The 12,390-nt window shown below is 44.2% G+C and overlaps 3 protein-coding genes across 3 annotated transcripts; all 3 read left to right on the top strand.

Annotated features, from left to right (window-relative positions):
• Positions 1–1,518: 1,518 nt before the first annotated feature.
• MAM_07472 (uncharacterized protein) lies at positions 1,519–1,908 on the top strand (the record flags this gene model as incomplete). Its single annotated transcript, XM_040826270.1, has 1 exon — positions 1,519–1,908. One exon carries the CDS (start codon positions 1,519–1,521, stop codon positions 1,906–1,908), a length of 390 nt encoding a protein of 129 aa, XP_040675783.1.
• Positions 1,909–2,517: 609 nt separating this feature from the next.
• MAM_07471 (xylitol dehydrogenase) lies at positions 2,518–3,668 on the top strand (the record flags this gene model as incomplete). The annotated part of the gene is made up of 2 exons (XM_040826269.1): positions 2,518–2,556; positions 2,607–3,668. The coding sequence occupies 2 exons, from the start codon at positions 2,518–2,520 to the stop codon at positions 3,666–3,668; spliced, it is 1,101 nt and encodes a 366-aa protein (XP_040675782.1).
• A 1,132-nt stretch (positions 3,669–4,800) lies between these two features.
• On the top strand, positions 4,801–5,867 carry MAM_07470 (MARVEL-like domain protein; the record flags this gene model as incomplete). Its single annotated transcript, XM_040826268.1, has 3 exons — positions 4,801–4,974; positions 5,050–5,366; positions 5,435–5,867. The coding sequence occupies 3 exons, from the start codon at positions 4,801–4,803 to the stop codon at positions 5,865–5,867; spliced, it is 924 nt and encodes a 307-aa protein (XP_040675781.1).
• Between the last annotated feature and the right edge of the window lie 6,523 nt (positions 5,868–12,390).

The raw sequence follows: 12,390 nt of genomic DNA, 5'->3' as shown, positions 1-12,390 counted from the left end.
CTGTTATAGCGATTCGGCACACACGCCTAGGCGTGAAGTACCTTTCCTATATGTTATATATATAAAAGTGACTTCTTATCTATAGCGATTTTTCTTGTAAATATTGCTTATTAATATATGTAAGTTTATAATTACACACCACCTTACCCCCCCTAAAATCCCTTATCAGGCTCTATCAGGCCTTATCAGCCTTATCTACTAGCAAAAGTGGGGCTATGTGGGGCTCTTTCCTAAAAGGGTAGTCGCATCTTAGCGATATAATCCCTGTAGTCGGGTTATAACGATGCAAAATTGCTCACGAAGGTTATCGTTATAGACCTGGTTTACTGTATTACCGTTCGACTCATCACGCCAAGGCAAGACTCCAGAGTCCGGGTCGGCCCACGATTCGTCAGCTCTTGGTCTCCCCGCATGACGCATCTCCGCAAGCCTCGTGTTCATCTCGTACAAGTGCCGAGCAAGTTGCATGGTACAGATACGTGCCAAGGACCCAGCATCGGCAATGAGAAGGGGGGGAATGGCAAGAAAAGATGAAGAAAAGAAGAGAAGCAAACAGAGGAGAAGGAAGACTATTTTCTCGAAATGTAGTCTGCGATTATGGGAGATTATGGCCTTTCTTGCCGGCGCCTCAGCAGACTTTGCCACATGGGATACGGGAAGTCCTCTCCCGAGCAGAGCCACAATGGGGACGCCAAATACGGCGAGCTATGGGTGGGGGCATGAAGGATTGAAAAATTAATTAAGCAAGCGCCTCGTTTAACTAAAACGGTGTGACGGGCAGCGACATACAACAGCAACCGGGGGCGGAGGGTAGCGACTAGACGAGGCGCACGCGGCAGAGTGGCCGGATGGTAGGGTTGTTGCGTTGTGACACGCAGCACAAGACCTGCCGCATCAATGTGTCGACAAATGTATGTCGAGGGCGTCGAGCGTCTGAAGATTCGAGGGTACGGCAACCACCATGCCATGGGCGGACCAGGGCCAAGCCGTGCAACGCTCTCGCTCACGCCGGCGGCCTCCAACATCGACTCGCATTCAAGCTCCGGCGTGGGCAGACTCCAGAGAGACTCGATCCGGACCGCCGTGCTTCATTTGGAAGAGGGCGCCTGCTGCACTGCCCGGCTTGGCTTGGCGTGCGTCCATCCATGGGCGGGCGGAGGTGGGTGGGTGGGTGGTTGGTGGTGATGGCATTTCTGGGATTTTGCGCCACCAAGCATATGCCTAACGGGGACGGCGAGCAGCGATGACGATGGAGCAAGTCGTGCCTTGCTCGTTTGCTGCGCCCAGAGTCTGGGAGTCATCCGATGCTGCCTGGGCGGGGAGGCATGCACGTATATAAGACCGGGCTGCCGCGCCGCGTCCTCGCCCTCGGCGCTGCGAGTTTCCAAAGCACTCGCCTCCTCTTTTCGTTTTTGTCAGACACGTCGTCTGTGTCTGTACCGCCGCTACACACGTCAACCCGCAGCCTCGACTCTGTACTGCGCTCGCTCTTCACCGTGACAAGCTCCCTCGCCAGCCATGGCGTCCAAACTCATGGACAAGCTCAAGGAGACGCTGGGCCACAACCGGCGGCCCGCCATCCCGCTCGCCCACCCCGGCGCCGAGTCGAGCGCCGGCTCCGGCTCCGGCTCCGGCTCCGGCTCCGGCTCCGCAGACCGCAAGATCAAGTCTTCGCCGCGAGCACGCCTCAAGAGCTTGCCGCCGTATCCATGCACCACCGCCACCGGGGCCGACGGCGGCGGCTCCTGCCCTCGCTCGAAACAGGACGTCCTCGACGCCGCGCACTCCCCGCCGTCTGTGTTCTGCCAGTTCATGGGGCCGCCTACCGTCGAGCACAAGTATCCCCAGGACAGCAAGTGGCGGAGGCATTCTTCCGCCAGTGCCCAGGAACAGCACTACCTCCGATGAACGGATACGCATTTTAGGGGGACGGCCAGGGGAATGGCGCGAGGCATGGAAGATGATGGGGGCCATGTACGATATGATGACGACGACTTTTGTCTCGGACGACTTGATGTTGGAGCCATGCTGGATTTTTTTTCTCTTTTTTTTTCTCTTTTTCTGTACAAAGGCCAGCCAGGTAAAGGCGTGCATAGGCGACTGCTTCTGCTTGTGCTTCTGCTTCTGCTTGTGTGTCTATGTACATGATGATGCAAAGCTCGGATGTTCTGGTTGATCGAGGACGACGTGTCATTGGAGCGGATAACTTAGACCAGTCACTTGTGACTTGTGGAGGATCCACCAAGCACAAGCATGCATGCCGTCGTGGATCCGCGTCGTGACCCGAGGCGGGGGAGGGACATGTTGCATATATAATGCCAGCAACTCGTCCTCTTTATTGTTTTTTTTAACCTTTTTTGAAACCACCTCGACAAGTGCCCTTGGCTCTGTCTGCTTCCCACCAACGTGCAACGTGCAGCCCATCTAGTTTCCGGAATCCCAAGGCGTGCGTCGACACGAGCACAACTTTTACTGCCCGGCCAGCAAGCAAGCAAGCAAGCAAGCAAGCAAGCAAAAATGGCCGCCTCGCAAACGCTGGACCGCGATGCACTCAGCGTGCGAACTCCCTCCCCTTGCCGCAGAGTGCACGCACTGACGCGGCGCAGAACCTCTCCTTCATCCTCAACAAGCCGCACGAGGTGACGTACGCGGAGCGGCCCAAGCCGGTGCTCTCGTCGCCGCACGACGTCATCGTCGCCGTCAACTACACGGGCATCTGCGGGTCCGACGTGCACTACTGGCACGACGGGGCCATCGGGCACTTTGCGGTGAAGCAGCCGATGGTGCTGGGCCACGAGTCGGCGGGCACCGTCGTCGAGGCCGGCAGCCGCGTGCGCCACCTCAAGCCCGGGGACCGGGTGGCGCTGGAGCCGGGCCACGGCTGCCGGCGGTGCCGCGACTGCCGCGCCGGCCGCTACAACCTCTGCGCGGACATGGCCTTTGCCGCCACGCCGCCGCACCACGGCACGCTGACGGGGCTGTGGGCGTCGCCCGCCGACTTCTGCCACAAGCTGCCCGACTCGGTGTCGCTGCGGGACGGCGCCCTCGTCGAGCCGCTCGCCGTCGCCGTGCACATGGTCCGCCGCGCCGCCGTGCAGCCGGGCCACGCCGTCGCCGTCATGGGCGCCGGCCCCGTCGGCCTGCTGTGCGCCGCCGTCGCCGCCGCCTTTGGCGCCTCGACCGTCGTCAGCGTCGACCTCGTCCGCGCCAAGCTCGACTTTGCGCGCCGCTTCGCCTCCACGCACGCCTACCTCTGGCGCCCGGATGCCGTCGACCCCGAGGCCTGCGCCCGCGCCGTCCGCGAGCTCGCCGCCCTCCCGCGCGGCGCCGACGCCGTCATCGACGCCAGCGGCGCCGAGGCCTCGGTCCAGGCTGGCCTGCACCTCGTCCGCCCCGGCGGCACCTACGTCCAGGGCGGCATGGGCAGGAGCGACATCGTCTTCCCCATCATGGCGCTGTGCCTCAAGGAGGTCACTGTGCGGGGGTCCTTCCGCTACGGCCCCGGCGACTACGAGCTGGCCGTCGACCTCGTGGCCAGCGGCAGAGTCGACGTCGGGAAGCTCGTCTCGGCCGTCGTGCCCTTTGACAGGGCCGAGGACGCGTTCAAAGAGGTCAAGGAGGGCAACGTCATCAAGATCCTGATTGCCGGCCCCAACGAGAAGCTTTAGCAGAGGCGGACACGCGGGACGGAAACACGCAGAGGAGGGGACGGATCTGCCTTGCCCCCGTGTCAGGGTGTCAGCCCAAGCCCAGCCGCCGCTGGCCCTGCACGGAGCAGTGTGACAGACGGGCTCGAGATGCTGGGCGGAAGGACGGGTCTGGAATGTCTAGAATGCCTCCCTCTGAGGGGCCACAGCCACGCCGATGCAAGCGCAGGCGCAGACGCAGCTCGCAGAGGCTTCGTCCAATTGGTTCTTGGACTCCTGACTCCTGTCAGCTCCTCAGCTCCTCAGCTCTGTCGGGGCGGCGCCACCACGGCAAGGGCTCTCAGCCCGGGGCCCCGGCTCTCGAGGCTGTCGGCGTTTCCGCCCCGGCCGGTCGAGCGATTGTCCTTTTGTGTTTTCTTCTTCTCCTTGCCTTGTGTATCGAGCATCCGGGCAAGCATTGGCCAGAAGACGCATCCGTGGCGTGGCGTGTTGAGACTCGACGTGTGCGCGCCCATGTGTGCATGTACGACGACGACGCCGTCGATGCCATGTCCATCTCCTCTCCTCGGTCCTCGGTGCCAGCTGTGCGCACAACATGTAACTCGGCATGTGTGCATATACGTACGTACGCGTGCCGGCAAGCCGAACCAGGCCTCCCCTGCCCAGCGCTCGACGCCCAGCGCCCAGCGCCCAACGCCCAACGCCCAACGGGCACCTCGTAAAAGATAAATTGCGCAGAAATTATTCGGCACGAGCCAGCGCGGCGCGGCGCTGTTCCAAACAAACGCACAAGGCAGGCCGCGGCCCTGCGGTGCGGCTGAGGCAAACTAGTGGCACAGCTTGCTTCCTCTTGGATCCCATGCGCCGTCTCTGGGCTGACCGATATTGGCTCCTTTCTCCCGAAATCGGGCGCCTGGTCCGACGAGGGCAACAGCCGGAACAAAGGGGGCTTGTATCCCATCATCCCGACTCGTCTGGACAAGAACGTGACTGGGCGAGCGGGCAGCGGGTTGGCGCCTCGTCACACAAAACATCGAGGCCATATAAGTCGCGGACTCGGACGCCGCCCCCGGCGTGACCTTGCCCACGGGAACTAAACATCTCTAGCCAGACACATCGACTTGGTGAATCGCTCCCACGGCCGTGGTTCGCAATGGAGCAAGGCAGGCAGGGCACCGCAAGGCCGGACAGCCACGTGCTCGAGACGCCCGTCTGGATGATTGTCGTCCGGGGCCTCCAGTTCCTCGTGTCGCTCGTGGTTCTCGGCCTGGCCGGGGCCTTGATGCACGACCTGTACCTCGACGAGTTTGGGCTCTCGGTCGCGACGGTAAGTCTTCCCCCCCTCGCCCGGGCCGGAAAAGAATGCGCGACAGCACGTCTAACGCGCAGAACCCGCTCCCAGGCCGTACTCACGTGGTGTGTTCTCTTCTACGCCGTGTCGACGGAGAAGATGTCGGCGTGGCACGCGGCCTACCACGTCCTGGCCGTGACTGTGCTCGACGGCTTCCTCGTCGTCATGTGGCTGGCCACGTTTGCCGCCGTGGCCGCCAAGCGAGCCACGTTCAACGTCAACGTCCGGGTCGGCGGGTGCGTCGACGACGGCAGCCTCGTCGGCAGCAAGACGTGCTTCACCAGGCGCCAGCTCGGGAGGCGCGATATCCTGTTCAAGAGCGGCAGCGCCATGATGAGCGCCATTGCCGGGCTGGGCGCCCTCCTCTGGTGAGAACCACCCCCGTGTCCCGCTGTCGAGTCTGTCGTGCTGCTCGGGTGCTGACCGCCGCCCCAAGGCTCATGTTTATCGCGACGTTTGTGTGGACCGTCGTCATGTTCGTCCGCGGCCGCAAGCAGGGCCGCTTTCCCGTCGCCGGAGCCGGCGGCCCCGGCGGCCCCGACAACTACCAGATGGAGTCCAAGACGGAGCAGGGCGCTCCCGTGATGCAGCCGCATCTGCAGCCCGCTCAGCCCTGGCCGACGGGCGACCATCACGAGTCCCCTCTGAGCCAGAATCCCACGCCGGCGCCGTACCCGTCTCCCCAGAGCCCGTACCAGCCGCAGTCGCCGTACCAGCCGCCCCACGGCGCCCAGCAGCACGCCCAGTTCAATCCGCAGTATCCTTCGTATCCGGCGCATGCCCAGCAGGGCAGCGAGCTGTCGGGCACGCCGCTTCCCCAGCAGGCGTACCCTGCGCCGCCCCCGTTGACGACTTCCCCTGGTCCTTAGCAGGAGCAGTATCGCCCCCGTGGCGGCGGCAGCAGCAGCAGCAGCAGCAGCAGTGGTCGGACAGAAGCGCACACGTGTGGGGGTCTCTGGGCATCTCTTGTTCTACTGTATTAATCAGCCTCGGGGGGTTGGGGGATGCATGGCCGTTCCGGCAGCCATCGCTTTCGGTCGTCAAGGGCACGGCCTAGATGCTGCGTTATATGGTGCGAGCGGAGGAGCGGAGTAAAGGGACGAGACCGGGCCACTTGTTAGATTAGATCACGTCGTGTCTTGCCCATGTACGGGGTATGATTCCTCATTTTCGTCTTAGAGTAATAATGTACTCAAGGGCCATGGCCCGCGACACTTTCACAAACGCAGCGACATGGAGCATCCCACAACCGCACCCGACTCGAGCAGATGGGAGCCTCAAGTCAAACCGTCCAGTCCGGCATGACAACTTGCAGAAACCCACCTGTATACGGTCGCACATTAGCTTGCATCTGCAAATGCTGCTACTATAATTTTCTTAATTTGCATTCTGCTAATTTACTATAGCGCTATATATATCTTTATAATTATAGTTAATTGCTATATATATCTTTATAATTATTATTAACTTTAATATTATATAAAATACTTACTTAAACTTATATATTTACTTATACTCTCTATAGATATATATATTATTTTATAATTTTATCTTATAATATATAAATTAATATAAAAGTAAATACTTAGCTATTATATTTTTATTATTTAAGTAAGACTTATTTTTCTTAATTTTTATATCTCTTTTTTTTCTTCTATAAACTTAAACTACTTTTATTATCTTATTATATTAAATACTCTAAATAGCTATAAAGCTATATAACTAGTACATCTTCTTCTTATATTAAGCCTAGAAAACCCTTTAATAGAAAGAAAAACTCTGCCTGCTTCTGTTTTTGCTCCCTAGAGCAGCTCTAGCTCTATGCCGGCCAGAATCCGCCCGCCTCCTGCGCGTACATAAGTGTCGCCGGCTTCGCCGGCTGTGTTCTAGAGGGGCTAACAGCCCCTAAAAATTAAGCCTGCCTCCGGCCCTACGCCGGGGCTATACCGCTCCTGTCTATTCTCCCGCTATGTTCTCCGGCCTCTAATTGTCCCCTCTCCCTAGGGACGCAATCTATCTCTGCGCTTTATTATCTTATTAAATTATTTCTAAACTAGTTTATACTGCTTAAAAAAAATATTTTATAGATATTAGTTATTATTATAATACTAGTAATACTTAAACTTAGAGAAGTAACTTACTAATAAGCTTATCTTTAAGTTAAAATTTAATACTATAAGTTTTCTCTAGTAAAAATAATAAAAGTAATAATTAGAACTAACTTAAGAATAATTTTAAGATAGCTAGCTAATTTTATTTTCTAGAGAACTATTCTACTATTTTAAAGTAAATAGTATATTATATAATTAGGTATAATACTAACTAGATATATGTATAAATTAATTCTTATTTATTTCTTATAAATATAGTAATATATAACTAAGTTATTACTTTAAAACTATTATATTTAATTTTATAAAATTAACTTAGAAAAGTACTACTTTAAAGATAATAAAAAGTAATTAAATAATAACTTAGCTTATAAGTTGCTATAGAAAATAGTTTAAAACTAGTTATATAATAATTAATATTTATTTTATATAGAATAATATCTAGACTATATTAATAGCTAAGTACTATTATAAATACTATATAAGCTTATATAGTAAAGTATAATACCTTCTAAGGTAATTTCTATTTCTGCTCTTATACTACTAACTACTACTGCTATTACTACTGCTAATACTATAGTTTAAACTATATATAATAAAGCTACTATTACTAATACTAAAGTAGTAGCTGCTATATACTGCTAACTAAGAATAGTATATATACTACTTAAACTACTTATAAAGTAATTAAAAAAGAGATTAAGACTAATTTTAATAAAATGCTGCTAAGCTGCCTGCTTAGTTGCTCTTACTCTTGCTCTTGCTCTTGCTCTTGCTTCTGCTCTTGCTCTTACTGTTATTATTATTATTATTGCTATTGCTACTGCTGCTGCTATAATTATTATTATTATTATTATTATTGCTATTGCTGCTGCTGCTGCTGCTATTATTATTATTATTATTGTTGTTATTGCTATTGCTTCTGCTTCTGCCTCTAAGCTTCTCTCTCTCTCTCTCTCTTTCTAAGGATAAGAAGAATAAAAATAAGAATAAAGATAAAAATATAAAAATAGTATAAACTACTTACTAAATAATTATAAACTAGTTAAGAACTAATTCTAGCTAATAGAATTTACTTAGTATATTACTAAATAATATACTCTTTACTATATAGCTATTATACTATAAAGATAGCTTTTTTATAATTACTAAAATATACTATATAGTAAGTTTCTAAAGGCTTAATATAGCTTATAATATTTATATATTTATTTTATATAGTAAGTTAGTTAAAATTAAAATTAAATTAGAAATAATTTATACTAATAGCTATAAAATACTCTCTCTCTTACTTTAACTAGTTTTATAAAGTTTAGAAATATTTTTATTAGTTTAATTAGTTTAATTAGTTTATTTTTTATTTTTTATTTTTCTTTTATTTTTTTTATTTTTTTTGTTTTTTTTTTCTTTATTTTTTTTGTTTTAATGTAGATTATGCAATATTAGAGCGAAGCCCAAAATCGTGCAAGTTATCAACAGGAGGCTCAACATTGATTCGCGACTCGACGCGTTGTGGGGCGGAATGACGATGCAAAACCGAAAAATCTTGCTTGAAGTTTCAACAGAGCATTTCTAGTCCATATGCAATTAGGTCTGTCATGGTAATTCGTAGCGTATTGTTTTATAGGATCATGATGAGTCGAAAACGAAAAGTCATCCGTCCATCCTTCTGCGAGTGCGAAATCGTTGATCAATTGGCTTTAAGTGGATCCACGTGACTTCGCGTCTCTTCCTTGCTTACACGCGAAGGCCCGGCTCGCGTTTTGCGTAAATTGTTCCATCATTCTGTGCCGTAGCTTAAGAGATGTCGTTAAAAAAAACCTTTCCAATGGACGAACACAGGAAGTTTCTAGCAGACATGCTACTCAGCGAGGGTCGACCGGTAAGTTTTACAATATTGCATGTATAACTTACGTCAACTGATCAGTATCACTCGCAGATCTCCTATCGGGCCCTAAGCACGTCGCTAGATGTCCACGTCAACAGAGCTAAAGGGTATTTGTCACTTGTCCATTTATTCGTCGCTCCCTACCTCTCTTTTCTTAATTTCCCTCTTTTCTCTTCTTAATTTACTCTTTATTCTGTCTTTTTCTTCTAGTTATTTACTATAAAATATTATATAACTAGCAGTAAAAATATTACTTTAAGGCATTATATTATATATATAATAAGATTTAAAGTTAATATCTAAATACTTAATTTTGCCTTTATTATAGTACTTTCTAAGTAGTTCTAATTAAAATTAATTTAAAACTAGATTTATAGTAGTCTTAGTTTAGTTTTAATTTATTAAGATAAATAAAAGCTTAATAATATTCTTACTATATTTTATTTATATAAATAAAATAAAATTATATAAGTAACTTTAGAAAGAACTTTTAAGCTAAAGCTAATAAAGTATTATAAGTAACTTACTTAAGTATATAAAAAAACTCTTAGTATAATTTAACTAGGCTACTTATTTAGCTTATTTTACTACTATTAGTTAGTACTTTTTAAGAGAGCTTTTTTATTTCTAAAAAAATAAATAAGCTAAGTAGAAATATAAATTAATTATAAACTAATTTAAAACTAGCTTTTATATTTATACTAACTAGTTTTATTAAGCTTAATTAAACTTTAGCTACTTTTATAGTTAAATATTAATAATAAACTTTTATATAAAAAGCAATAAATAAATAAGTATATTTAACTAAGCTTTATAGTATAATTTAATAATAATATCTCTTTTAAGCTTAAATAAATATAGTTTAAGTAAGCTAAATTATTTTAACTTCTGCCTTAAATATATACTATATTATATATAGTCTTTAACTTATTTTATAAAAATAATATATATAAATAAAATATTAAAGATAGCTATATATTAATTTAGATATATTTCTATCTTCTATATTTATAATAAGAGAATATAAATAAGACTTAATTTAATCTACTATAATTACTAACTTTAAGTATATTTAATTTACTTTTAACTATAATACTCTCTCTAAATATAAAGTTATTAGCTTTACTAATTTACTTAATTAAGTAGAGTAGTTTAATAAGCTTTAATAATTTACTTTTTATAAGCTTTATAGCTAATAATACTATATAGCTTAAAGAGTAAGTAAAGTCTTTTTTAATAGAAAGTTCTATAAGTTATACTTATAGCTTAAAGAGATAGTAACTTATTTAGAAGAGATAAAAATACTAGCTACTATTAATTTCTTTATTCTAAAAGTTTTATATTTACCTTTAAAGGTTTTATAAAAGTAAATTACCTTAAAGATTAAATTTTATATATAGCTTAAAATTATCTTAAAGAAGTTAGTACTATAAATAATTAGTATATATATAAATTAGTAGATTAATATTACTATATATATATTTTAATATTAATTTTTAAAAACTTTTGTAGTTCTAGAACTAGTTCTAAACTAGTTCTAAAATAATTGCTAGCTTAAGACTGCCTTTAAAATACAAACTAATATAAAGACCTTCTTTCTTGCACTTAATTGCCTCTACTTATAATACTATATAGCAGCTGCACTAGAGGCAAGGCAGCAGAGAAATAGAAGAAATAAAAGTACTAGCTACTATTAATTTCTTTATCTTAGAAGTTTTATATTTACCTTTAGAAGTCTTATAAAAGTAAATTAGTTTAATAAATAAGAACTAGGCAGTAATAAGCTGCTTATAACTTAAGACTAACTTAATAATACTTAAAAAGAAGTATATAATAAACTTATAAGCTATATTCTAAAGAGCAATACTCTTAAGAGAGCTTAAGCAATACTTTAAGTATATACTAAGGTAGAGGTATGCTAAGCTATAACTAAAGCTGTAATTAACTATAATAATACCTTTATAACCTAGAGATAGTTATAGAAAGCTATAATAATAGCAGTAAAGAAAGCTATAAAGACAGCTAAAAGACTATAATTATAGGCAAGTATTATAGCTAGAGTGTATCTAGCTTAAGCTCTAGCTCCCTCTCTCTCTTTATTTTAATATAATAATATTATAAAGTGCTTATAAAGAGAGACACTATTATAAAAGTATATAAAGAGCAAGCTACTACTAATATAATATTAGCTATAAACTAGGCTGTTAGCTATAATACTACTATTGCTATAAAGCGCTTACTAAGTAGTAATACTATAGTAACCTTCTAAGGCAAGGCAAAATAATATTAAGAAGAAACTAGATAGGTCTAGGCTGCCTTTAGCCTAAATGCAACTATATACTAATAAGTGCTTAGTATAATTATTAAAGAGTTCCCTACTAAGTATATAAAGATTAAAGGCCTTACTAAAGAGATAGTAAAGATAAATAAAGTAAGAGTTATATAGGCTACTCTATAGCAGCCTTAAGGTAATTCTGCTATAAAAGCGCTCTTAATACTAAGTATAGAAGGACTAGAAAATACTAATAAGTTGTGCTAGAAAGGCCTAGTCTTTTAAGCTAAGATATTTAATACTAAACTATATAATAAGGCTCTCTACCTAAGGCAGTACTTTAACTACTATAGCATTAAGTATATAGCTAAATATTATAAGGTAACACTAAGGTGCAGCTAGTATATAGCTAGGCACTATATAGATAGAGAATAATTATATTTTATAATTATAAGTAATATTAGGAAAAAGTATGCTCTATATAATAGAGCGCACTTAGCTTAGAATTAAGCCTACTCTATTCTAAAGAAGCACTAAAATAAGGCTAAAGAGAGATACTTAGAATACTTAATAAGGTTTAAAGACTACTAATACCTAGACTACTACTACTAGCAAATTATAATTAACTTTAACTTAGAGTTAGGCAGAGAATAGCCTGCCTAGAAGAGAGGCTGTCTACTAGAGAGTAGAAATAAAACTAAGAATATAATACCTCTAGCTTAATAACTAGCTAGCATTCTACTATATATAAGCTGCCTTCTATTACTAAGAGATGCTATAATGCTAAGAATTAATATTATTCTACTCTTCTAGAATGCTTAAGATACTATATTAAAATATTAATAGAAAGAATAACTTTATTTATATAGCGCTTTACTACTAGCTTAATATTAACTTAATAGTAATATAGAAATAGAAATAGATAAAATAAGGCTAGCCTCTTAGCTTAGAGCTTAGTAGCTATAGACTAATATATTACTAAGGTAGAAATATAGTATATATCTATACTTAGTATAGGCCTAGCTTATAGTTAGTTAAGAATAGTAGTAAAGACTAAGCTAATATAAGAATTAAGAGAATTAAAGTTATATTACTATACTTAGAGCTCTATAAAAGCAAGA

The sequence above is a fragment of the Metarhizium album genome, assembly GCF_000804445.1.
Source record: "Metarhizium album ARSEF 1941 chromosome Unknown scaffold_31, whole genome shotgun sequence".
NCBI classification, from domain to species: Eukaryota; Fungi; Ascomycota; class Sordariomycetes; order Hypocreales; family Clavicipitaceae; genus Metarhizium; species Metarhizium album.
This window is presented reverse-complemented; position numbering and strand designations above follow the sequence as displayed.